Here is a 23,413-nt window from a genome sequence, read left to right as displayed (position 1 = left end):
CATTACAACCAAAAATTTTGGGCGCCCATGGTCCCTATGCAGAACCCACACACCAGCACACTCTAGGGAACAGAGATCCATTTTCCTCAGAGACACTTGGGGGTCAGTTCTCAGACCCCTGTCTTGTGCAGAGCATGACCCCCCTGCTGCAATCAGATACAGGTATATACGCCAATCAACTCTGCCCCCTAAGACTGTAGGACAGAGCCTATACCACACATTTATGATCAGCTACCTGGAAAGCTAAGCTGAATTCATACAAGAAAACTGAATGGACTCCTAGACTGATGTACCTGATAACAACTCTAGCCAGCTGGGGACAGGACACCAGAACTCCAAAGGTGAAAATAATTAAGCTAGCTCTCCCAAGCAACCCATAGGGGTATACCAAAACAAAACAAAGCAAGCAGCTACGACACAGGAAACAAGCATCAACTAATATAATAACTTATAGATGGCTCAGAGACAACAGTCAATATCAAGTCACATAAAGAGGCCATGATCACCTCAACAGGCTCTCAAAACAAAGAATCCAGGGGTCTTCTAGATGAAAGTGCATTCCTGGAATTACCAGACGCAGAATACAAAAGTTTAATATAAAGAACCCTCCAAGACATCAGGAAGGAAATGAGGCAATACACAGAACAAGCCAAGGAACACACAGATAAAGCAACTGAAGAAATTAGAAAGATTTTCAGGTACATAACGAAAAGTTTAATAAGCTGGAAAAATCCATAGACAGACAGCAATCAGAAATTCAGAAGATTAACAATAAAATTGCAGAATTAGACAACTCAATAGAAAGTTAGAGGAGCAGAATTGAGCAAGAAGAAGCTACGATTTCTGAACTCGAAGATAAATCACTTGGCACTAACATATTTGAAGAAATATCAGATAAAAGAATTTAAAAAAATGAAGAAACCATAAGAATTATGTGGGACTCTATCAAAAGAAATGACCTACGAGTGATCTGAGTACCAGAACAGGGACGGATAACAGAAAATACAGAGAAAATTGTTGAACATTTGTCGGCAGAAAACTTCCCTGATATTGTGAAAGATGAGAAGATATCTATCCAAGATGCTCATTGAACTCCACATAAGGTATACGTTAAAAAAAGTCACCAAGACATATTATAATCAAACTTGCCAAAATCAAAGATAAAGAGAGAATTATAAGAGCAGCGAGGGATAAATGAAAAGTCACCTACGAAGCAGAGCAAATAAGAATAAGCTCTGGGTTTTTTTTGGTGTGACTCGGCAGAAACCATGCAGGCAAGAAGACAATGGGATCACATATTTAAAAAATTGAAGGAAAAAAATTGCCTGCCAAGAATCACATATCCAGCAATAACAATCTCTTAAATATGATGGTGAAATTAAGACATTTCCAGATAAACACAAGTTTACGGAATTCGTAAAAACCAAACCAAAACTACAAGAAATACTAAAGGGAGTTCTTTGGCTAGAAAATCAATAATAACAGGTATCAACCCAAGACTAGAACACTGGGCAGAGCAACCAGAAGTCAACCCAGACAGGGAAATCCAAAAAAAACAAAGCAAGATTATTAAAAAAAAAAAAAGCTCAAAACAGAGTAACAGCAATGTTATTATATAGAAGAAGACAACATTAAAATAATAAAGAGGGCCTAAGAAACGTAATCATACACCTTCCATATAGAGAGGATACAGCAATACAAAGAAATAAAAGTTAGTTTTAAATTTAGAAAAATAGGGGTAAATAATAAGGTAACCACAAAGGAGACAAACTACTCATCAAAATAAGATACAAGGGAAAAATATAGACTCAGCAGAAACAAAATCAACGACAACAAATATGACAAAAGGACAATATATAAGAAAAATCTACTCAGCACATAAAATCAAGTGGGAAGAAGAAACTGTCAACACACAAAAAAAGACATCAAAACGACAACACTAAATTCATACCTATCCATAATTACCCTGAATGTAAATGGACTAAATGCACCAATACAGAGACAGAGAGTGGCAGAATGCATTAAAAAACAAGATCCATCTACATGCTGCCTACAAGAGACACACCTTAGACATAGAGACACAAACAAACTAAAACTCAAAGGATGTAAAAAATATATCAAGCAAACAACAATAAAAAAGAGCAGTAGTGGCAATATTAATTTCTGACAAAATAGACTTTCAAGTTAAATCCATCAGAAAGGATAAGGAAGGACACTACATAATGATTAAATGGACAATACATCAAGAAGATATAACCATATTAAACATTTATGCACCCAATGACAGGGCTGCAAGATACATAAAACAAACTCTGTCAGCATTGAAAAGTGAGATAGACAGCTCCACAATAATAGTAGGAAACTTCAACACACCACTTTCGGTGAAGGACAGGACATCCAGAAAGAAGCTCAATAAAGACACGGAAGATCTAAATGCCACAATCAACCAACTTAACCTCGTAGACATATACAGAACACTCCACCCAACAGCAACCAACTATACTTTCTTTTCTAGTGCACATGGAACATTCTCAACAATAGACCACATATTAGGCCATAAAGCAAGCCTTAGCAGAATCCAAAACACTGAAATATTGCAAAGCATCTTCTCTGACCATAAGGCCATAAAAGTGGAAATTAATAACAGAAAGAGCATGGAAAAGAAATCGAACACTCGGAAACTGAACAATAGCCTGCTCAAAAAAGACTGGAATATGGAAGGCGTTAAGGATGGAATAAAGAAATTCAGAGAATCCAATGAAAACGAAAACACTTCCTATCAGAACCTCTGGACACAGCAAAAGCAGTGCTCAGAGGCCAATTTATATCAATAAATGCACACATCCAAAAAGAAGAAAGCACGAAAATCAAAGAATTATCCCTACAACTTGAACAAATAGAAAGAGAGCAACAAAAGAAACCCACAGGCACCAGAAGAAAACAAATAATAAAAATTAGAGCTGAACTAAATGAAATAGAAAACAGAAAAACAATTCAAAGAATTAACAAGACCAAAAGCTGATTTTTTTGAAAAAAATCAACAAAACTGATAAAGCACTGGGCAAACTGACAAAAGAAAAACAGGAAAGGAACCAAATAACCCGAATAGGAAATGAGAGGGGCGATATTACAACAGACCCAAGTGAAATTAAAAGAATCATATCTGATTACTATGAAAAACTATACTCAAACAAATTTGAAAACCTAGAAGAAATGGATGAATTGCTAGAAGCACACTACCTATCTAAACTAACACAAAAAGAGGTAGAACAACTAAATAGGCCAAAACAAAAGAAGAGATTGAAAAGGTAATCAAAAAACTCCCAACAAAAAAAAGCCCTGGTCCGGACGGCTTCACTGCAGAGTTTTACTAAACTTTCAGAGATGAATTAAAATCACTGCTACTAAAGGTATTTCAGAACATAGAAAAGGATGGAATACTACCAAACTCATTCTATGAAGCCAGCATATCCCTGATACCAAAACGATGTAAAGACACCACAAGAAAAGAAAATTATAGACCTATATCCCTCATGAATGTAGATGCAAAAATCCTCAACAAAATTCTAGCCAATAGAATTCAACAACATATCAAAAAAATAATTCACCATGCCCAAGTGGGATTCATACCAGGTATGCAGAGATGGTTCAACATTAGAAAACAATCAATGTAATCCACCACGTAAATAAAACTAAAGACAAGAATCACATGATTTTATCAATTGATGCAGAAAAGGCATTTGACAAAGTTCACAATCATTCATGATAAAAACTCTCAGCAAAATAGGAATAGAAGGAAAATTCCTCAACATAATAAAGGGCATTTATACAAAGCCAACAGCCAACATCACCCTAAATGGGGAGAGCCTGAAAACATTCCATTCAGTTCGGGAACCAGACAAGGATGCCCTTTACCACCACTCTTACTCAACATCGTGCTGGAAGTCCTAGCCAGAGCAATTATGCTAGATAAAGAAAAAAAGGGCATCCAGATTGGCAAGGAAGAAGTAAAAGTATCTCTATTTGCAGATGACATGACTCTTATACACAGAAAACCCTAAGGAATCCTCAAGAAAACTACTGAAACTAATAGAATAGTTCAGCAGAGTACCGGGATACAAGATAAACATACAAAAATCAGGTGGATTCCTCTACACCAACAAAAAGAACACCGAAGAGGAAATTACCAAATCAATGCCATTTACATTAGCCCCCAAGAAGATAAAATACTTAGGAATAAATTTTAGCAGAGATGTAAAAGACCTACACAAAGAAAACTACAGTACACTTCTGCAAGAAACCGAAAGAGACTTACATAAGTGGAAGAACATACCTTGCTCGCGGATAGGAAGACTTAACATTATAAAATTGTCTATTCTACCAAAAGCGATCTGTACATTTAATGCAATTCTGATCCAAATCCCAAAGACATTCTTTAATGAGATGGAGAAACAAATCACCAACTTCATATGGAAGGAAAAGAGGCCCCGGATAAATAAGGCATTACTGAAAAAGAAGAACAAAGTGGGAGGCCTTACTTTACCTGATTTTAGAACCTATTATACCGCCACAGTAGTCAAAACAGCCTGGTACGGGTACAATAACACATACATGGACCAATGGAGCAGAATTGAGGATCCAGACATAAATCCATCCACATATGCACAGTTGATATTTGACGAAGGCCCCAAAACAGTTAAATGGGGAAAAGACAGTCTTTTTAACAAACGGTGCTGGCATAACTGGATATCCATCTGCAAAAAAATGAAACAAGACCCATACCTCACTCCATGCACAAAAACTAACTCAAAATGGATCGAAGACCTAAATATAAAATCTAAAACGATAAAGATCATGGAAGAAAAAATAGGGACAATGTTAGGAGCCCTAATACATGGCATAAACAGTATACAAAACATTATAAAGAATGTAGAAGAAAAACTAGATAACTGGGAGCTCCTAAAAATCAAACACTTATGCTCATCCAAAGACTTCACCAAAAGAGTAAAAAGACTACCTACTTTTTAGTTATGACATTTCTGATGAGTGCCTCATCTCTAAAATCTACATGATACTGCAAAAAGACAAATAACCCAATTAAAAAATGGGCAAAAGACATGAATAGACACTTCACTAAACAAGACATTCAGGTAGCTAACAGATATATGAGGAAATGTTCACAATCATTAGCCATTAGAGAAATGCAGATCAAAACTATAATGAGATTTCATCTCACTCCAACAAGGCTGGCATTAATCCAAAAAACACATAATAATAATTCTTGGAGAGGCTGTGGAGATATTGGAACACTTATACACTACTGGTGGGAATGTCAAACGGTACAACCACTTTGGAAAACGATTTGGTGCTTCCTTAAAAAGGTAGAACTAGAACTACCATACAATCCAGCAATCCCACTCCTCGGAATATGTCCTAGAGATATAAGAGCCTTTACATGAACAGATATATGCACACCCATGTTTATTGCAGCACTGTTTACATTAGCAAAAAGATGGAAGCAACCAAGGTGCCCATCAACAGATGAATGGATAAATAAATTATGGTATATTCACACAATGGAATACTACACATTGATAAAGTGAGGAATCTGTGAAACATTTCATAACATGGAGGAACCTGGAAGGCATTATGCTGAGTGAAATTAGTCAGTTGCAAAAGGACAAATATTGCATAAGACCACTATTAAAAGAACTTGAGAAATAGTTTAAACTGAGAAGAAAACATTCTTTTGTGGTTATAGGGGGGAGGGAGGCAGAGTGGGAGAGGGGCATTCACTAATTAGATAGTAGATAAGAACTACTGTAGGTCGAGGGAAAGACAGCACACAACACAGGGGAAGTCAGCACAATTGGACTAAACCAAAAGCAAAGCAGTTTCCTGAATAAACTGAATGCTTCAAAGGCCAGCGTAGCAGGGGCAGCGGTCTGGGGTCCATGGTTTCAGGGGACATCTAAGTCAATCGGCATAATAAAATCTATTAAGAAAACATTCTGCATTCCACTTTGGACAGTGGCATCTGGGGTCTTAAATGCTAGCAAGCAGCCATCTAAGATGCATCAATTGGTCTCAATCCACCTGGATCAAAGGAGAATGAAGAACACCAAGGACACAAGGCGATTCTGAGCCCAAGAGATAGAAAGGGCCACACGAACCAGAGGCTACATCAGCCTGAGACCAGAAGAACTAGAAGGTGCCCAGCTACAACCGATGACTGCCCTGACAGAGAACACAACAGACAACCCCTGAAGGAGCAGGAGAGCAGTGGGATGCAGAGTCCAAAGTCTCGTAAGACCAGACTTAATGGTCTGACTGAGACTAGAAGGACCCCGGTGGTCATGGCCCCCAGACCTTCTGTTGGCTCAGGACAGGAACCATTCATGAAGCCAACTCTTCAGACATGGATTGGACTGGACAATGGGTTGGAGAGGGATGCTGGGGAGGAGTGAGCTTCTTGGATCAGGTGGACACTTGAGACCATGTTGGCATCTCCTGCCTGGAGGGGAAATGAGAGGGTGGAGGGGCTTAGAAGCTGGTGAAATGGACACAAAAACATAGAGTGGAGGGAGGGAGTGGGCTGTCTCACTAGGGGGAGAATAATTGGGAGTGTGTAGCAAGGTGTATATGGGTTTTTGTGTGAGAGACTGACTTGATTTATAAACTTTCACTTAAAGCACAATAAAAATTATCAAAAAAAAAAAAGAAACAATCTTTGATGGTTACCAGGAGGGGAGGGTTGGAGATGGAAAACGATTAAATAGATAAGTGGTAACTGTGGTGAAGGGTAAGACAGTACACGATACCAGAGAAGCCAGCACAACTTGTACAAGGCAAGGTCATGAAAGCTCCATAGACACATCCAAACTCCCTGAGGGACCAAATTGCTGGGCTGAAGGCCGTGGACCATGGTCTCGGGGAATATCTATCTCAACTGGCATAACAGAGTTTATAAAGAAAATGTTCTACCTTTGGTGAGTAGCATCTGGGGTCTTCAAAGACTGTGAGCGGCCATCTAGGATATTCCACTGGTCTCACCCCTTCAGGAGCAAGGAAGAATGAAGAAAACTAAAGATACAAGGGAAAGATTAGTCCAAAGGACTAACGGACCACACCTACCACAGTCTCCACTGGAGTGAGTCTAGTACAACTAGATGGTTCCCAGGTACCATCACTGACTGCTCCGACAGGGATCACAATAGAGAGGACCAGACAGAGCTGGAGAAAATTGTAGAACAAAATTCTAGCTCAAAAAGAAAGACCAAACTTGCTGGCCTGACAGAGACTGGAGAAACCCTGAGAGTATGGGTCCTTGACACCCTTTCAGGTCAGAAATGAAGTCACTCCTGAGGTTCACCCTTCGGCCAAAGATTGGACAGGCTCATACAACAAAATGAGGCTAAAAGGGCATACCAGCACTGGGGCAAGGACTAAAAGGCAGGAGGGGCCAGGAAAGCTGGTAATAGGGAGCCCAAGGTTGAGAAGGGAGAGTGCTGACATGTCGTGGGGTTGTTAACCAATGTCATAAAACAATATGTGTACTAACTAATGAGAAACCAGTTTGTTCTGTAAACCTTCATCTAAAGGACAATTAAAAGAAAAAAAAGAAATGGGCAAATTTCTACAAAAACACAAACTATCAAAACAAACTCAAGAGGAAATAAACAATTTGAGTATGCCTACAACAAGGAAAAAGAATAAATTACGAATTAAAAAAACTACCCACAAAAAAAAAGAAAACCAGGCCCAGGTGGCTTGAACACTGAATTCTACCAAACATTAAAAGAAAGCTTAATACCATTTCTTCACAAACTCTTCCAAAAAACAGAAGAGAATACTTCCGAACACGTCTTATAAGGCCAGTATTACCTGAACAAGAAACAGACAAAGACATCTCAGGAAAAGAAAACTACTCTTATGAATATGGATGTAAAAATCCTTAACAAAAACTAACAAACCAAATCCAGCAACATATACGCCATGACCAAACAGAATTTATTTCAGAAATCTAAGATTAGCTTAACATCCCAAAATCTATTAATACATTAAAAAAACAAAAAATCACATGATTATCTCAATAGACATAGAAAAAGTATTTAACAAAATTCAATACCCTTTAATGATAAAACACTTGCCAAACTAGGCAGAGAGTTCAACCTGACAAAGACCGTCTTTAAAAAACCGAGTGAAGAAGGGCTGGATGCTTTTCCCTGAAGATCAAGAACAAGACAAAAATTTCCACTCTCTCCATTTCTATTTAACATTATAGTGGGGGTTGCATCTGGGCAATTGTTGTTGTTGTTAGGTGCCATCAAGTCGTTTCCGACTCACAGCGATCCTATGTACAAAGAACAAAACACTGCCTGGTCCTGCGCCATTCTCACAATCGTTGTTATGCTTGAGCCCATTGCTGTAGCCACCGTGTCAATCCATCTTGTTGAGGGTCTTCCTGTTTTTCACTGATCCCTCTACTTTATCTAGCATGATGTCCTTCTCCAGGGACTGATCCCTGCTGATAACATGTCCAAAGTAAAAAGAAATAAAAGGCATACAGGTTGGAAAAGAAAAGTAAAACTATCTCTATTCGTAGATGACATAATCTCATATATAGAAAATCCTAAGGAATCCACTAAAAGATATTAGAACTAATAAGTGAGTTCAACAAGTTTGTAGATACAAGATCAATATACAAAAATCAACTGTATTGTTATACACATCTTGATGAATGGAGAAAATATTGAAGTTGTCAGTCAAGGATTTCAATTTACTGGGTCTATAATAAATGCCCATTGAAACTGAAGCAAAATCAAACCCAGTGCTGTTGAGTCAATTCTGACTCATAGCAACCCTACAGGACAGAGTAGAACCACCCCATAGAGTTTCCAAGGAGCGCCTGGCAGATTCGAACTGTTGACCCTTTGGTTAGCAGCCGTAGTAGTCAAGAAATCAAATGACGTATTGCATTGGGCACATCTGCCACAAAAGGCCTCTTTAAAGTGTTGAGAAGCAAAGAAGTCACATTGAGGACTAAAATGTTCCTAACCCAACCATGATATTTTCAATCACTTCATATGCATGCAAAAGCAGGACAATAAATAAGGAAGACCAAAGAAGAATTAATGTCTTTGAATTATGGTTTTGACAAAAAATATTGACTATACCATGGACTGCCAGAAGAATGAACTAATCTGTCTTGGAAGAAGTACAACCAGAATGCTCCTTAGAAGCAAGGATAGTGAGACTTCCTCTCATGTACTCTGGACATGGTATCAGGAGGGACCAATCCCTGGAGAAGGACATCATGCTTGATAAAGCAGAGGGTCAGTGAAAAAGAGGAAGACCCTCAATGAGATGAACTGACACAGTGGCTGCAACAATGGGCTCAAGGATAAAATGACTGTGAGGATGGCGCAGGACCAGACCGTGTGTCATTCTATCATACATAGGGTTGCTATGAGTCGGAACTGACTCCACGGCACCTAACAACAACAACAGCAGCATGGCTAGAGATAAAAAGTCAGATAACAACAACTGTTGGCAAGGATGTGAGAAATCCAGCCCTCATACACTGATGGTGGGAATGTAAAACGGTACAGCTGCTTTGGAAAACAGACCGGCAGTTCCTCAAAATTTTAAACACAGAGTTATCATATGACCCGGCAATTTCACTCTTAGATATATATTCAAGAGAAATGAAAATATGTCCACATAAAAACCTGTACACAAATGATTATAGCAACATTATTCATAATAGCTCAAAGGTGAATGAAAACAACCCAAATGTCCATCAATGGAAAAACAGATAAACAAAATGTGGTATACCCATACAATGGAATATTATTTAGCCATGAAAAATAAAGAAGTACTGATACATGCTACAATGTGATAGGAACGTGAAAACATTATGCTAAGTGAAAGAAGCCAGTTCACAGAAATCCAGATATTATATGATTCCAGTCATATGAAGGTCCAGAATAGGGAAATCTATAGAATTCAATAAAGACAGAAAGTAATTTTCCTAGAGCTGGGGGCTGGGAGACAGGGTGGAAGGAGACAGAGAACTAGTGGCAGTAATAGCCAAATGGTATGGGGCTTCATTTGAGATGAGAAAAATATTCTAAAATTAACTGCAGTTATTGTTGTACATACTGCATACATACTAAAAACCATCAGATTGTATACTTTAACTGGGTGAATTGCATAATATACATTATATCTCAATAAAACTATTTTTAGAAAGCCTATAAGCAGGGGAATGAATTCAAAACCGAGGGCATATTTACACAATGAAATAAGATATAGCTGTGCAAATAAATGAACTAGAACTCTAAGTATCAACACAGATAAATCTCATGAACTTAATGCTGAGAAAAAAAGCAAGCTGTAGAATACATACAGTAATGATACTATTTTTATAAACTTTTTAAACATGTAAAATAATACTATATACTATCTGAAAAAACAATTGCCATGGAGCCGACTCCAATTCATGGTAACCCCGTGTGTGCCAGAGTAGAACTGTGTTCCATAGGCCTCTCTTTCTCCAGACCTTTCTTCTGAGGTGCCTCTGGGTAGACTTGAACTGCCAATCTTTTTGTTAGCAGCCAAGTGCATTAACCATTTGTACCACCCAAGTACTCCACTTTTATGCATGTTGCTGGGTGCCACAGAGTTGATTCCGACTCATAGTGGCCCCATGTGACAGAGAAGAACTGCCCCATAGGGTTTTCTTGGCTGTAATCTTTACGGAAGCAGACGGCCAGATCTTTTTCCTGTGGAGCCGCTGGGTGGGTTGGAACGTCAACCTTTCAGTTAGCAGCTGAGCGCTTAATCATTGTGCCACCAGGGCTCCTTCCACTTATGTATAGTTAATACATAAACTATAAAGACATGCACAAGAGAACTGGGATGAGATCAGGAAAGGGTACGAAGGAAAACAGTGAAATGGAAAAGCAAAGTGAACAACCAGATACTAAATTCTTAAAAATTGCCCATCTTCAGAATTAAACTATTTCTTTCCAGGGCAGCAGCTTCCCTCCAGACACAAGGCTAATAAAGAAAGGTTCGAACTGCCAGATTGAGAAACCAATGCAGCCAAAACAGATCAGTCTTCAAAGCTTCCAATACTTACCTTTTAAAATTACTCTATTTGGTAACCAAGCACTTACACTGAGTATCTATTTTTAACTAAATAACGAAATTCAGAACATGGACAAAAAATGCCACAAGTAGTTGTAGGTGGATGAGATGTCACAGGAGATGCCCAAACACAGCCATCTACAGCTAAATCACTGCTATATGCTGAAAAAGTTATTAAGGCTCAGCTCCCACAGGTTGCACTGAGACCTCTCTGCTTTCCTCCCTGTTATATTTGCCAGGCATCATTCCAAACTTCTAAAATTCTAAGCAGATACTTAGACACCTTCAAGATTAAAAAAGTCACTAAAAAACAGCAAAATGTGGCATCTTACAAATAACACATGCTTATGATCAAATTCACTCAGAGCAGAGATGCTAATAAACATTCAGTAGGCTCATATAATACCCATGCCTATAATCATTGCCATCAAGTTGATTCCAACTCATAGCAACCCTACTAGAGTAGAACTGCCCCATATGGTTTCCAAGGAGCGCCTGGTGGATTCGAACTGCTGACCTTTTAGTTAGCAGCCATAGCCCTTAATGACTACACCACCAGGGTTTCTGGCTCATATAATAATTGCCTAAAAACTATTAAATCTTCACCTCTAGAACTCAATACACATTCTACCTAGAGGAGCAAACCCAGTGCTGCAGTACACTTCATTGTAATTTTTAAAATATCAATTTATTTATCAGGGAATGTCATTAAAAAGGATTACGGGTAACTGGATTTAAGCAATAAACTATCAGGCCAAATTACATTCTTCCCAAGCAACAAGTTTAAGCTACTCTGAGCTCTAGGCCAAGCAACCTCTCTAGGAAAAACAATCTAACTCATTCATTCATTCAGTCTCAACTTACCACATGGTATATGAAAAGTACCATACTAGACTGCTGGGTACACTGGTATGCTATATTATAATTGCCTCCTCACAGTCTCCCTAGCTGCTAATGGACGTAACAGCTACTAATGGACACATGGTAAAGTATGTGCCTTAGGGAGAGATGACCGCCCTCTGAAGAAACCCAGAACCACCTCAGTGGGGTGAAGGAGGAAGAACTGTTCCTGACGCCAGTAAAATCTAGAATAGCTATCAAGAGATGGTCACCCACCCTATAAAGGGGCAATAAATGATATCCACTGCCCACAGAGGTCTTCCACTTTTAATAACCCATTATTACCCCTTCCCCCTACCGTTCTCTGTACATGCTATTTGATACATAGACATGACCCGGTAGTATTTAATCACAGGAAAGAGGGACTTTGATGTTTTCCTCCCAAGGCACAAAATAGGGCATGCTTGGATGCATTCTAACATTACCTCAGAATGGTAGCCTAACTCAGGGAACCTTGGCCAATGAGGATATGTGCTGTTCTCATTCCTGTCCTATTTATTCTGTGAATAATAAATGCCTGTTGACAATGCCATTAAAACAGTGTCTGGTCTGCACTCTTCTCCAGTCTTCACTAAGAACTTGTGAATATACAGCACATTGCATAGATCTTAAGGAGGCACAAAAATAAACAAGAACCTGTCCTCAAGAGACCAATGACCTAGCAATGAAGTTTAGAAACATACATAATCTTAAATAAGGCAGAAGGATCTGGGTGCCATAAGAGAAATAAAAATAAATTGCTACAGGGAAAAAAAATCTAGTTTTCAATAAATTCTTGCCATCCATTCCTTCTATGAGCCAGATCTAGAATATAGATACTTAGGCCTTATTTCTTGAGGGAGAAGTGGCTATATACAGTAATGAGACTAGTTCTCATAACCTCTAAAAATCAGTCTTCTGATTTTATACCTTCCTTGTATATTTTTTTTTTTTTTTTTTTTGTATATTGTGTCCTATGGGGCATACCCCCTGTGTTAACATAAATTATAAATGGGGATCTCAGGTCTCACAACCATGAGTGCTGCTGATCTAAAAGGGAAATGCCAAAAGTGACAGACCACTGCAAACGAAAAGGTTGGTGGTTCAAACACACCCAGCCACTCCAAGGGACAAAAGACCTGACAATCTGCTACCATAAAGATTACAGCCTAGGAAACCCTATGGGGCAGTTCCACTTTGTTACATAGGGTCGCTATGAGTCAGAATCAACTCAACTGCAAATAACAATTCTATATTGGATCCTGGATCAGAAAAAGGGCATTAGTGGAAAACTGGCAAAATTCAAATAAAGTCTACAGATCAATTAACAATACTGTAATAATGTTAAATTCCTGTAGTATTTTTGTAATCCTGATGGTGCAAATGTTAAAGCATTCAGCTATTAAATGACAGGTTGGTGGTTCAAACCCATCAGCCACTCCGTGGGAGAAAGATGGGGCAGTCTGCTTCTGTAAAGATTTACAGCCTTGGAAACCTTATAGGGCAATTCTACTGTGTTCTACCAGGTTGCTATGAGTCAGAATTGACTCAACGGCAGTGAGTTTTCTGTAAGTCTAAAATTATTTCCAAAAAAAAAAGCTTATTTTAAAATACATTTCTAGGCTTGAGATCTTGCTGTTTTAACTACACTGTGAGGAATGACGTTATGGCTACCTATTATAATTTTCAGGAGTTCCTGGGTGGCACAAATGGTTTAGCGCTCAACTACTAGCCGAAAGGTTGGTAATTCAAACTCACTCAAAGGCACCTTGAAAGACAGGTCTGGCAATCTGCTTCCAAAACATCACAGCCTTGAAAACCCTATGGAGTCATGGGGCCACCATGGGTCAGAATCAACTTGATGGCAACTAACAACAATATCATTATAATTTTCATATGAGGAGAGTTTATCAGTGATTCAGAATCTCAAAATCAATTCTTACAATGTATGCTGGACTACAGCAGCCATAACAAGAAAACAAGGAAATGAATGAAAAACCCACGTGTTAGAAACCACATAGCACGCTTTTAACAAGAAGACTGCCAGAAAAAGGACACCAACATTTGGGTCATAGCAGTGGTCTACAACACAAATAAAATAACTTGGAATATAAAATGCCAAGAACTGGACAAAACTAATTGAACCAACAAGTAATGAGATCATGACTTAATGAATTTCTGTTGTGTTCCATTGTTATGAGTCTAATGCGAAAGGTTTATTATTAGGTAGATGTTGAATCAGTTCTGGTACATACCCAGATTTCAAGTCAGTTATCCTCAAACAGTTTGTAGCATCCAGTCCCACTTTGCCATTCCGGACCACGCTAGATATGAACGGGGAGAGCATTGGAGAAATTCGGTTCAAGGCCACTTCTGGGGACATTTTAACTTGACTTGCAAACCGCCACTGAAAGTAGAAGCAAAGAATGGTGATCAGAGTATCCAAAGGATCCAGATGGAACAAGCTTCCTGAAAATCGGCACAGCACACAGAAGTTTGCCTTGCATGAATAAATACTTCATTTCCTGCTTTTGAAGAAGTCTCTTCCAGTGATCCTACAGAAGAAACCATTTCCCTGATGCTGAGCTGCTTAGGTCACAGACTACACCAGCGCTTTTCAGGAACAAAAGAAACCCTTCAAATACAATTCCCACTCCTTTCCAAGTCCAGTTTCTACACTGCCACACTTAAAGCTATCCTCTTCTGTCTTACAACTGGCAGGGTCTACTTTAGTTGAGGTTAACAATCTTCTCCCCCTAACACAAAAACACACATACTGCGGGGTCAGGAATCCCTCCCTCTGTGTCTCCACAAGGAGTAAGAACTTGGTTGCTTCTATTGTATAAAACTAGAACAAGCATAACGTGCTTGCAATTATTACTTACTAGAATTTATTTGCTTCTGATATTCCTCTCTTAATAACTGACCCTTCATTATAATTACAATTATAATTACCTGCTTCTGTGGTCTCTCCCCTGCAGAGAGTATGTCTTGAATCCGTACTATTTAATAAAACTACATGGCACACACTAAGCACTCAGTAAACATAAAGAAATAAACAGAAGTTTGAGAAATGCTTAGATCTGGAAAGAAGATAAAATGCCCTCAAAAAACTTTGGTAGGGTATAGCACATATGAAGAACAAATGTAGCAAAAATCTACTTAACAATTAAATCATGAAAACATACACCTATCCAGATATTATGAAGAAACACAGGCAAACGTGGCTCTTTAGTCTTTGACTTTAAGGCACTTAAATTCTTGCACTTGAAAAGACAAAAGTAAAATCAATAAATCATATCTAAATTACTTAGAAACTCATGGGGCTGAGGAGGAAGTACGTGAATTCCTCTTAACAGGTCTCTAAATGAAACATGAAAGCCTCTACTTACAGAGGTGAATAAGTCAATTTAAATTATCATCTTCTTCCGTAATCTGAAAGATAATCCCACATCAAAAGGAAATTCATCTCCAGCAAGTTACAAGTAAATTGTTTTGGTTCTAGTTTCCATATATTATGTCACATGACAATTTACAGATCCTTGCTAAAATAAATGCTGAAAACAGGAACCTATTTTATCATTTCAGATAGTAACAAAGGAGACGATTGCAGTGATCTTTCAAAGAATAAGAATGAAATGTTGACCTTATATATTGATGACGCTCAGGAGTATTTTGGGGATGGTAACGTTTAATACTTTAGTTCCCAAGTCACAGGCTCCTCTTCTGACCACTTAACCAGTGACCTTCTTCCTCCACCGTCCCAATATGTCAGAACCAAGTAAGATAAAAACCTAGTGCACTGTATTATCAATCATAAAAATCATGTACATTCTAATAAAACTTTACCACTTTTAAAGAACGTCCGTATACATTATTGTAGTTGATAAGATTCACAAACCCTGAGTTTTAGGACAGGAATAAGTCCCATTTTACAGATAATATGGATTGCTGTTGCTGTGTGCCTTCGAGTCAATTCCAACTCACAGCGACCACACAGGACAGAGTAGAACTGCTCCATTTGGTTCCAAGGCTGTAATCTTTATGGCAGCAGGCTGCCACATCTTTCTCCCTCAGAGCAGCTGATGGCTTCCAAACGCAAACTTTTTGGTTACTAGCTGAGCGCTTAACCACTGTACCACCAGGGCCCCTTGGATAATACGGACAACTTTATAATTTATCTTTGAACAATGTTAATCATTTGAGCCCAAATTTTTTTCTGTTCTGCAAAATTTCCACTTTTATTTTTATCCACAGATGCCACAGTTTGTGAAGGGGTGCTCATCTAGATCATGTGCAAAACACAGAAATATTCTCCTCAGAAAAAAGCAAAAGAATACCATTACATTACAAAATGATTCTTCCACATTTTTTTCCCATGATTCCTGTTATTACTTTACCATCATTTCTACCAAAACAAAGAAAGAAACAGAGCCAGCACATTCAGAACATCTTCTAAGTATCAGGCACAGTACCACCCACCTCCTATGTGTAATTTCATTTACATTCCCCGGACACAACCCTGTTCCCTGGTTAATAATACTGTAACCATCTTACAGATTAAATAAATAAATAAATAAAACTCAGCTAGATTAAGTAACTTGTTCAAGGTCACACTTCTAGCAAGCAGAAGGTCAGAATTCAAATCCAGATCTCTCTCAAAGTCCACTGCACCCATCTTCCTCTCAACTAGTTATAACTCTGATTACCAAAGAGAAAAGCCTCAAGATGAATTTGTTTGGTGGTGGTGTTTTTTTGTTGTTCTTTTTTTGTTTTTTGTTTTTTTTGAAGCATACATTGTGTAAAATTTGAACAGCCATAAAGTCAAGAATTCAAACTGATGGCTGTTTCACAACCAGAAACAAACTAGACTACTGCTAAAGCTGGCCTGAGAGATTCACTAGTCAGAGGCTAACCGGAACAAACCTGCTCCAGAAGCCCAACTATATAAAAAGTGCCAACAAGGCATTCCAATTCAACAACTGTCATGATTTTAGAATGACACCTGAGCAAATGAATTTCTGTCTTTTTTGCATAACAGCTATAATACTGTTTTTGACAGTGCAACATGTCATGCAGTATTAAAATCTGCGTCAATCCTGGGGTGTTGTGACTTCTCTAAGGGCGAGGAAAAAATATTCGGACTCCAAAATCAGAGGTCACTGAGTAGCCAAAGATCATGGTCCTTTGGTGCCGTGAACCGGGGACATGAACGAGGAATCACCTGCCAGTATTAACTTTTACAAATTGTGGCACTACAATAAATCCCAGATAGGCAAAACTTTACCCCGACCAGACTTCCCTGAATGTTAGCTGTACAATTTGTATTTCCTGGTTTTGACGTATTACACAAGGAAAATGCAGAAACACAATTTTTAGAGGTCTGTTGCCCCCAAGATAGTCACATAAGGTGCTTTTGAAGTCTGGTGAATACAAAGACGTCTAAAGCACCGTCCAAATTTTCGTAATTAAGATAGGATGACAAACACGGAAACATGTGCCCCCACTGACGTCATGGAATGGAAAGGGGTGGCGTCCTCCTGCGTCACGTCAACGTCATACAGCGCACCAGGGAGGTTACACTGGGGAAGTAATTTCTCCACGGGGCAATGTTCAAGAAAAATAGGTCGGTTAAGACCAAATAATGTCCACCCCACTCTAAAGCATGTCTATAAGGGGACACTCCCCTTTCTTCCAAATTGTATGATCCCCCTCATCAGACGGGAAGTTGGAAGGAGCCTGGGCCTAAACAGGGGCCTGGTGGAGGGCCAGATAGGGAGAAAGAAGTCTCTGGCCTTGGGGGCTCGTTCTTGAGGGGACCAGCATGATGGGGGGTAAGCGGAGTATCTCTGGAAAGGGGGCCTTCTCTGTAGGAAGAGGAGGCGAGCTCTCTGGCCATATTTAAACCACAGTCCTCAGCGGCACCTGTGCGACTCAGGATCCAACCTCCCCGCACCAGCCCCAGTCCAGGTACCTGGAACTTAGTCCGATCGGTAACCGGCGACTACGTGGGGTACAGGTTACCCGAGCGCGCCCCCGACACACACACAGACTTGCGCGCGCACCGCGGGCCGGATGCGTGCGCGCCCCCTGACGTCCCGCCCCGCCCCCTCTGCTGCCTAGGAGCTGGGCGACGTGCGCGTCCCCGCGCCACGCCAAGCCGCGTGCAGGGAAAGGCGTCCCCGCAGCGCCTGAAAGTTCTTTTCTCAGCGCCTACGTCGTGGCTGACGAGGAACGCGGAGTTTAGAAATATAAACCGGGCTTTCTAAAGTGAGGCGGTGAAAGGAGACAGTTCCTGGAAGAACAGGGGCAGTTCATGGAAGGGATATTTCTGGCATTCAGGTGGGCGCCCTGTGTTGGCGTCTAAAAGGCCCGTGTCGTTATAGAGGGCAGGAGAGGCATCTGAGGTTACGGGGTCGGGCAGAGGGCAAAGGTCAGAGTCCACGTTGGCGAGCACTCCTGCTTGCGATGGCCGAGTGTGGGGAACCCGGGAGGCAGTGGCAGGAGGAGGTCGCGGCGGTGGTAGCGGTGGGCTCCTGCATGACCGACTTGGTGAGGTTAGTCCGGGGCCAGTACACAGAGTGTGCCGCGGCTCGGGGAAATGTGCGGACTGTGCTCTTGTCGCTACCTTGGCACTGGATCTTTAGGGATGGAGAATGTTCGTTTTTGGTGTTAAATTACAGCCTTCAGCCTGCCTTCCTGTGGTGGAAGAGGCTGAATTTGAATTTGTACGGTAATCGTCCGGTGAGGGAACATAGAGGCCAGGGTTTATTATTACTATGTTGCTGTTAGGTGCCACTGAGAGTCGGTTCCGGCTCATAGCGAACCGCTACTTACAACAGAACGAAACACTGCCCGGTCCTGCTCCATCGTCACATTCCTTGCTGTGTTTGAGCCCACTGTTGCAGCCACAGTGTCCAGCCATCTCGTTGAGGGTCTTCCTCGTTTTCGCCTACTTTACCAAGCGTGATGCACTTCTCCAGGGACTGGTCCCTCCGCATAACATGTCCAAAATACCAGGGACAAAGTCTCGCCGTCCTCACTTCTAAAGAGCATTCAGGCTGTTCTTGTTTGTTCTGGCTGTCTATGGTACAGTCAGTATTCTTCACCAACACCATAATTCAGAGGAATCAATTCTTTGGTCTTCCTTACGAGGCGATTGAAAATACCACGGTTTGGGTCAGGCGCGCCTTAGTCCTCAGAGTGACATCTTTGCTTTTTAACACTTGAAAGAGGTCTTTTGCATCATATTTGCCCAATCCAGTGCATTGATTGCTTGACTGCTGCTTCCACTGGCATTATTATTATTATAAGCATCTCGAAAAACTTGCTCCAATTTTCTTGACCAGGATCCTGAGTTCTTCCCTGGCTAGTCAGTGACTTTACTCAAGTCATTTTAGTTGATTTTCTACTTCCTCTTCTGTAGAATGGGCCTACCTAACAGGGTTGTTATGAGGACTAAGTGAAGTAAAATGTTTTGTAAACCGTAATGCTGTCCACCAAAATGGGTTGCCATCAAGTCATTCCGACTCATAGGGACCCTATAAAACAGAGAGGACTGCTGCATAGGCTTTCCAAGGAGCAGCCAGTGGATTCGAACTGCCAACCTTTCGGTTAGCAGCCAAGCTCTTAACCACTGTGCCACCAGGGCTCCTTGAGCTTGTATCAAAAAAATGAGTCGAGCGTAGGTCAAAAAGACAGCCATTCGCCTTCCACCATATTAAGAGTTAGCATTCCAGTAGTATATCATATTTTCAGATTATATTTTAGTATTATGGTAGCCATAGGTTACCTTATAGCTACCCAAGTGTGAACCAAAATAAAAAGAAAAGAAAACATAAGCACAATATTTACAACTATAAAAAAATCAAATAATGAAAGAAAATATGCTAAATATTTGTTGAGTTATGTTGGTGAGATTGGATGAGGTGATTCTTCCAATATATCTTCAATTTTTTTCAAAGTAAATGGCTTTTATTCTGATTATAGAAGTAATAATATGTTCATTGGAAAAAAAAAAAAAAGATGTTCCAAAAAATTGTAAAGAAAATTCTACCACTGTGATTACTTATGTTTAATATTTTGCTGAATAGCTCTTCAGATATGTTCTGATTTATATTTGATCATGCTAGTTTTACATTTTAAAAATAAAAAACAATCAGTCATACTATAGTAAGACCTCATCTGTCCTGCAACCTTCTTTTCCTAACTATAGCAGAGAACATGAAAGTAAACAAAAAGGCTTTGAGACAATCAAAATAAGTCACCAAATCGCTACACCAAACCACCTGTACTTCACTCAGAAATTAGTTCCGGGGTCTTCATATAACAACTTTAATCTTACTTGGCTTAAAATGTTTATACACAAGGTGATCAAGTTTCCAAACCCACGTTAGAAAGAAAGGTGGAGACTAGAAAGGGGGAAAGTCTGTTAGAGGCAGCTGTAACAATTGCTGAAAACCTGAGAGTGAGGTAGGACAGTGTGTAACAACCAAACCAAACCATTTGCTGTTGAGTCAATTCTTACCAGTGTACGCAGAGTAAAACTGTACTCCACAGGGTTTTGAAGGCTGTGACCTTTCGGAAGCAGATTGCCAGGCCTTTCTTTTGAGGTGTCTCTGGATGAGTTCAAACTGCCAACTCTTCAGTTAGTAGCTGAGTGCTTAACCGTTTGTGCCACCCACCCAGAGACTCCCTAATGCCAGTAGTCTTTATTTTTTCACAAATATTTCAGCTCTTATTGTCAGGCACTATACTAACACACACTTCCTATCATGACAAAGTTCAATCTAGTCTGTGGACATTTGGAAAAGAGGCGACATGCCTTGTTCTGGGGCAAGGGTCAGCAAACCTTCCTGTGAAGAGCCAGATAATAAACATTTTAGGCTTTGTGGGTCATGTATGGTCTTGGTCACATATTCTTTAAGCAACCCATTAAAAATGTAAAAACTATTCTTAGCTCCCAAGGTTTTACAGAAACAGCCTGCAGGCCATAGTTTGCTGACCCCTGTCTAGGCCATCACTGTCTTAAGACCCAATATAGTAGTTGATGTTACTAGTGATGACTCCTTTCAAGGAAAGGTAATATAGTACTCATTTAATTTTATATAAAAATGGAGCATGTATTTCATTTTAGAAATAGTTCCATCAAAAGTATTTAAAACAAGTTTAGTTACATAAATGAGTAGACCTTCATACAGCTATGGTAATTCATTCTTTGGAAAATACATCTAACTAAATTTTTACCATACTTCCATAGATGAAGTGGCAGAAGAGTAAGAAAGTTAAACAATTTTCCCATGTACTACAGCTGCATAAAAGTGTCAGTTAAAATTCAGAGCCACTTTCTTGCTTGGCAAACTAAGCCTGAGCTTTCCGTGAAGCTTGACCATCAGGCACTAAAGATAACTATGGTACTTTCTAAAACAAATACTCTGAAAATTTGGGGGAATGAGGGGAAGAGTGTCAAAGGGCCATTTTAGCATCTGTCAGAATTTTTAAATCTTATTTCAGAGCTAGAGGAATTTAGAAATTATTTATTCCAGCCCCCAGCCCCTTAGTTTATAGATGAGTAAACTGAGGCCCAGAGAAGAAATTCTTACATTGTGGATAACCTACTTTCTCTTCTCTTGCCATTTCCTTTACTTCATAAAATACCCAGATTTCTACACTTCATGGGAAATTTTAAAAATTTTGTTCCCATATCCCATAGCTTTTCTCCAAACTTTTCACAGTCTCTGGTTAGTTCTAGCTCTAAAGATCTTCACAGAACACATGAGTATAAGATTTTTATTTAAAACCCTGCCTGTGTCATAAACTTGGGTCCAACTTTACTAGTTATGAAAACATGCTGTGATTGTATTAGTTTCTCTTGCAGCTGTAACAAATGACCACAAAACAGGTGGTTTAAATAACACAAATTTATTATAGTTCTGAAGGTCAGAAATCTGACACAGGTCTTCCTGGCTGGAATTAAGGTGTCACTAGGGCTGTTTTCCTTTCTCGAGGCTCTGGAAAGAAAGTATTTTCTTGCATTTTCCAGCTTCTAGAAGCTGCCTGCATTCCTTAACTCGTGGCCCCTTCCTCCGTTTTCAAAGCGAGCAATGGCCCGTCAAGTCTTTCTCACATTGCATGACCCTGACTCTTACCCTTCTGCCTTCCTTTTCCACTTTATGAGGACCCTTGTGATTACATTGGGCCCACCCAGATAATCCAAGATAATCTCTTTATTATATAAAATGAGCTAATTAGCAATCTTAACTCCCCCTTGCTGTGTAACATAACATTTACAGGCTCCAGAGGTTAGGATGTGGACATCTTAACCAACCAGTTGCCATCAACTTGACTCGGACTCATGGTCATCCCATGTGTGTCAGAGTAGCCCAGTGCTGCATAGGATTTTTAATGGCTAATTTTTCGGAAGTAGGTCACCAGGCCTTTCTTCTGAGATGCCTCTGGGTAGAGTCCAACCTCCGACCTTCCGGTTAGCAACTGAGCATGTAGCCATTTGCACCACTGGTATACATCTTTGAGGGACCATTATTCTGCCCACTACAGTGATTAACCTTAAAGTAAAAAAAATAATACTTAGAGCTGAAAGGATCTTTGAGGTCTATCAGTCCATCCTCCACATTTTACGATGAACTAAGAGAAGTTAAATGACTCACCCCAGATCACACAGCCAATTAGCAGCATAGCGATGGCTAGGACTCAGGTCTCCCATTCTTTATCTTTCTATTTTATCATTCTACCTCTCACTCTGACTAGTATTTATTTCCTTTTTCATCTGCAGTTCATTTGAGAGCCTGTAGCCTGTGCGTTCATTAAGTGTTTACTTAGTAAGTCAATCAGAAATAATAACAACTAAGGATTTGTCATTTTCAGGTCTAAAGATAGTGTCTTCATTGTTTATTTTATTCCAGACTTGACTATAGCCTGGACACACATGTCTACATTGTAGAAATCACTTTAAAACTAAAACTACCTCAGTAAGTCTTCTTGGATGGCATCTAAGTCCAACTCACTTTATATATTAGATTACTGTGTGCCAGACACTGCTAATTCAGTCAATGAGCAACTTCTTTCTTTCATTTCTGATTTGTCTGCTATGAATAGTAAGCTCTGTGTAATAATAATTTTTAAAAATCATTAGCTCAGCCAATATGGCAAACAATGGACATTATTTCATCCCCACCTGTATTTATCATTATTCTTTCCTTCCTGAACACTCATCTGTGAAGTTCCACATTGCAAAGAGAAATCAAGCCTATTCTTACGGAAAATTAAGTCAAAAGTTCCTCCCAAGAGAGATTTCCAACAGAAAAATTAAGTTTTTTAGACATTAGGCTCGTGTTGTTGTTGTTAGGTGCCATCGAGTCAG

General features: G+C 39.6%; 2 protein-coding genes across 9 annotated transcripts in view; one reads left to right on the top strand and one right to left on the bottom strand.

The window, feature by feature from the left end:
* Positions 1–18,128, bottom strand: part of BABAM2 (BRISC and BRCA1 A complex member 2) — a 685,697-nt gene extending 667,569 nt beyond the window's left edge. For both annotated transcript variants that reach the window (XM_049904727.1, XM_049904724.1), the window contains exons 1-2: positions 18,008–18,128; positions 14,289–14,440 (exon numbers count right to left, since the gene is read on the bottom strand). In XM_049904727.1, the coding sequence (XP_049760684.1) occupies positions 14,289–14,416 (128 nt within the window). In that variant the 5' untranslated portion in view covers positions 14,417–14,440; positions 18,008–18,128. The remainder of the gene's footprint in view (positions 1–14,288; positions 14,441–18,007) is intronic.
* A 57-nt stretch (positions 18,129–18,185) lies between these two features.
* Positions 18,186–23,413, top strand: part of RBKS (ribokinase) — a 158,823-nt gene continuing 153,595 nt past the window's right edge. For 2 of the 7 annotated variants that reach the window (XM_049904731.1, XM_049904730.1), the window contains exon 1: positions 18,186–18,590. In XM_049904731.1, coding sequence (XP_049760688.1) covers positions 18,502–18,590 — 89 coding nt within the window. In that variant the 5' untranslated portion in view covers positions 18,186–18,501. The remainder of the gene's footprint in view (positions 18,591–23,413) is intronic. The other 5 variants (XM_049904732.1, XM_049904733.1, XM_049904729.1 and 2 more) reach the window with 5 other exon arrangements.

This window comes from Elephas maximus, chromosome 12 (genome assembly GCF_024166365.1).
Source record: "Elephas maximus indicus isolate mEleMax1 chromosome 12, mEleMax1 primary haplotype, whole genome shotgun sequence".
NCBI lineage: Eukaryota > Metazoa > Chordata > Mammalia > Proboscidea > Elephantidae > Elephas > Elephas maximus.
The sequence above is the reverse complement of the archived record's forward strand: the minus strand, read 5'-3'. Positions and strand labels throughout refer to the sequence as shown.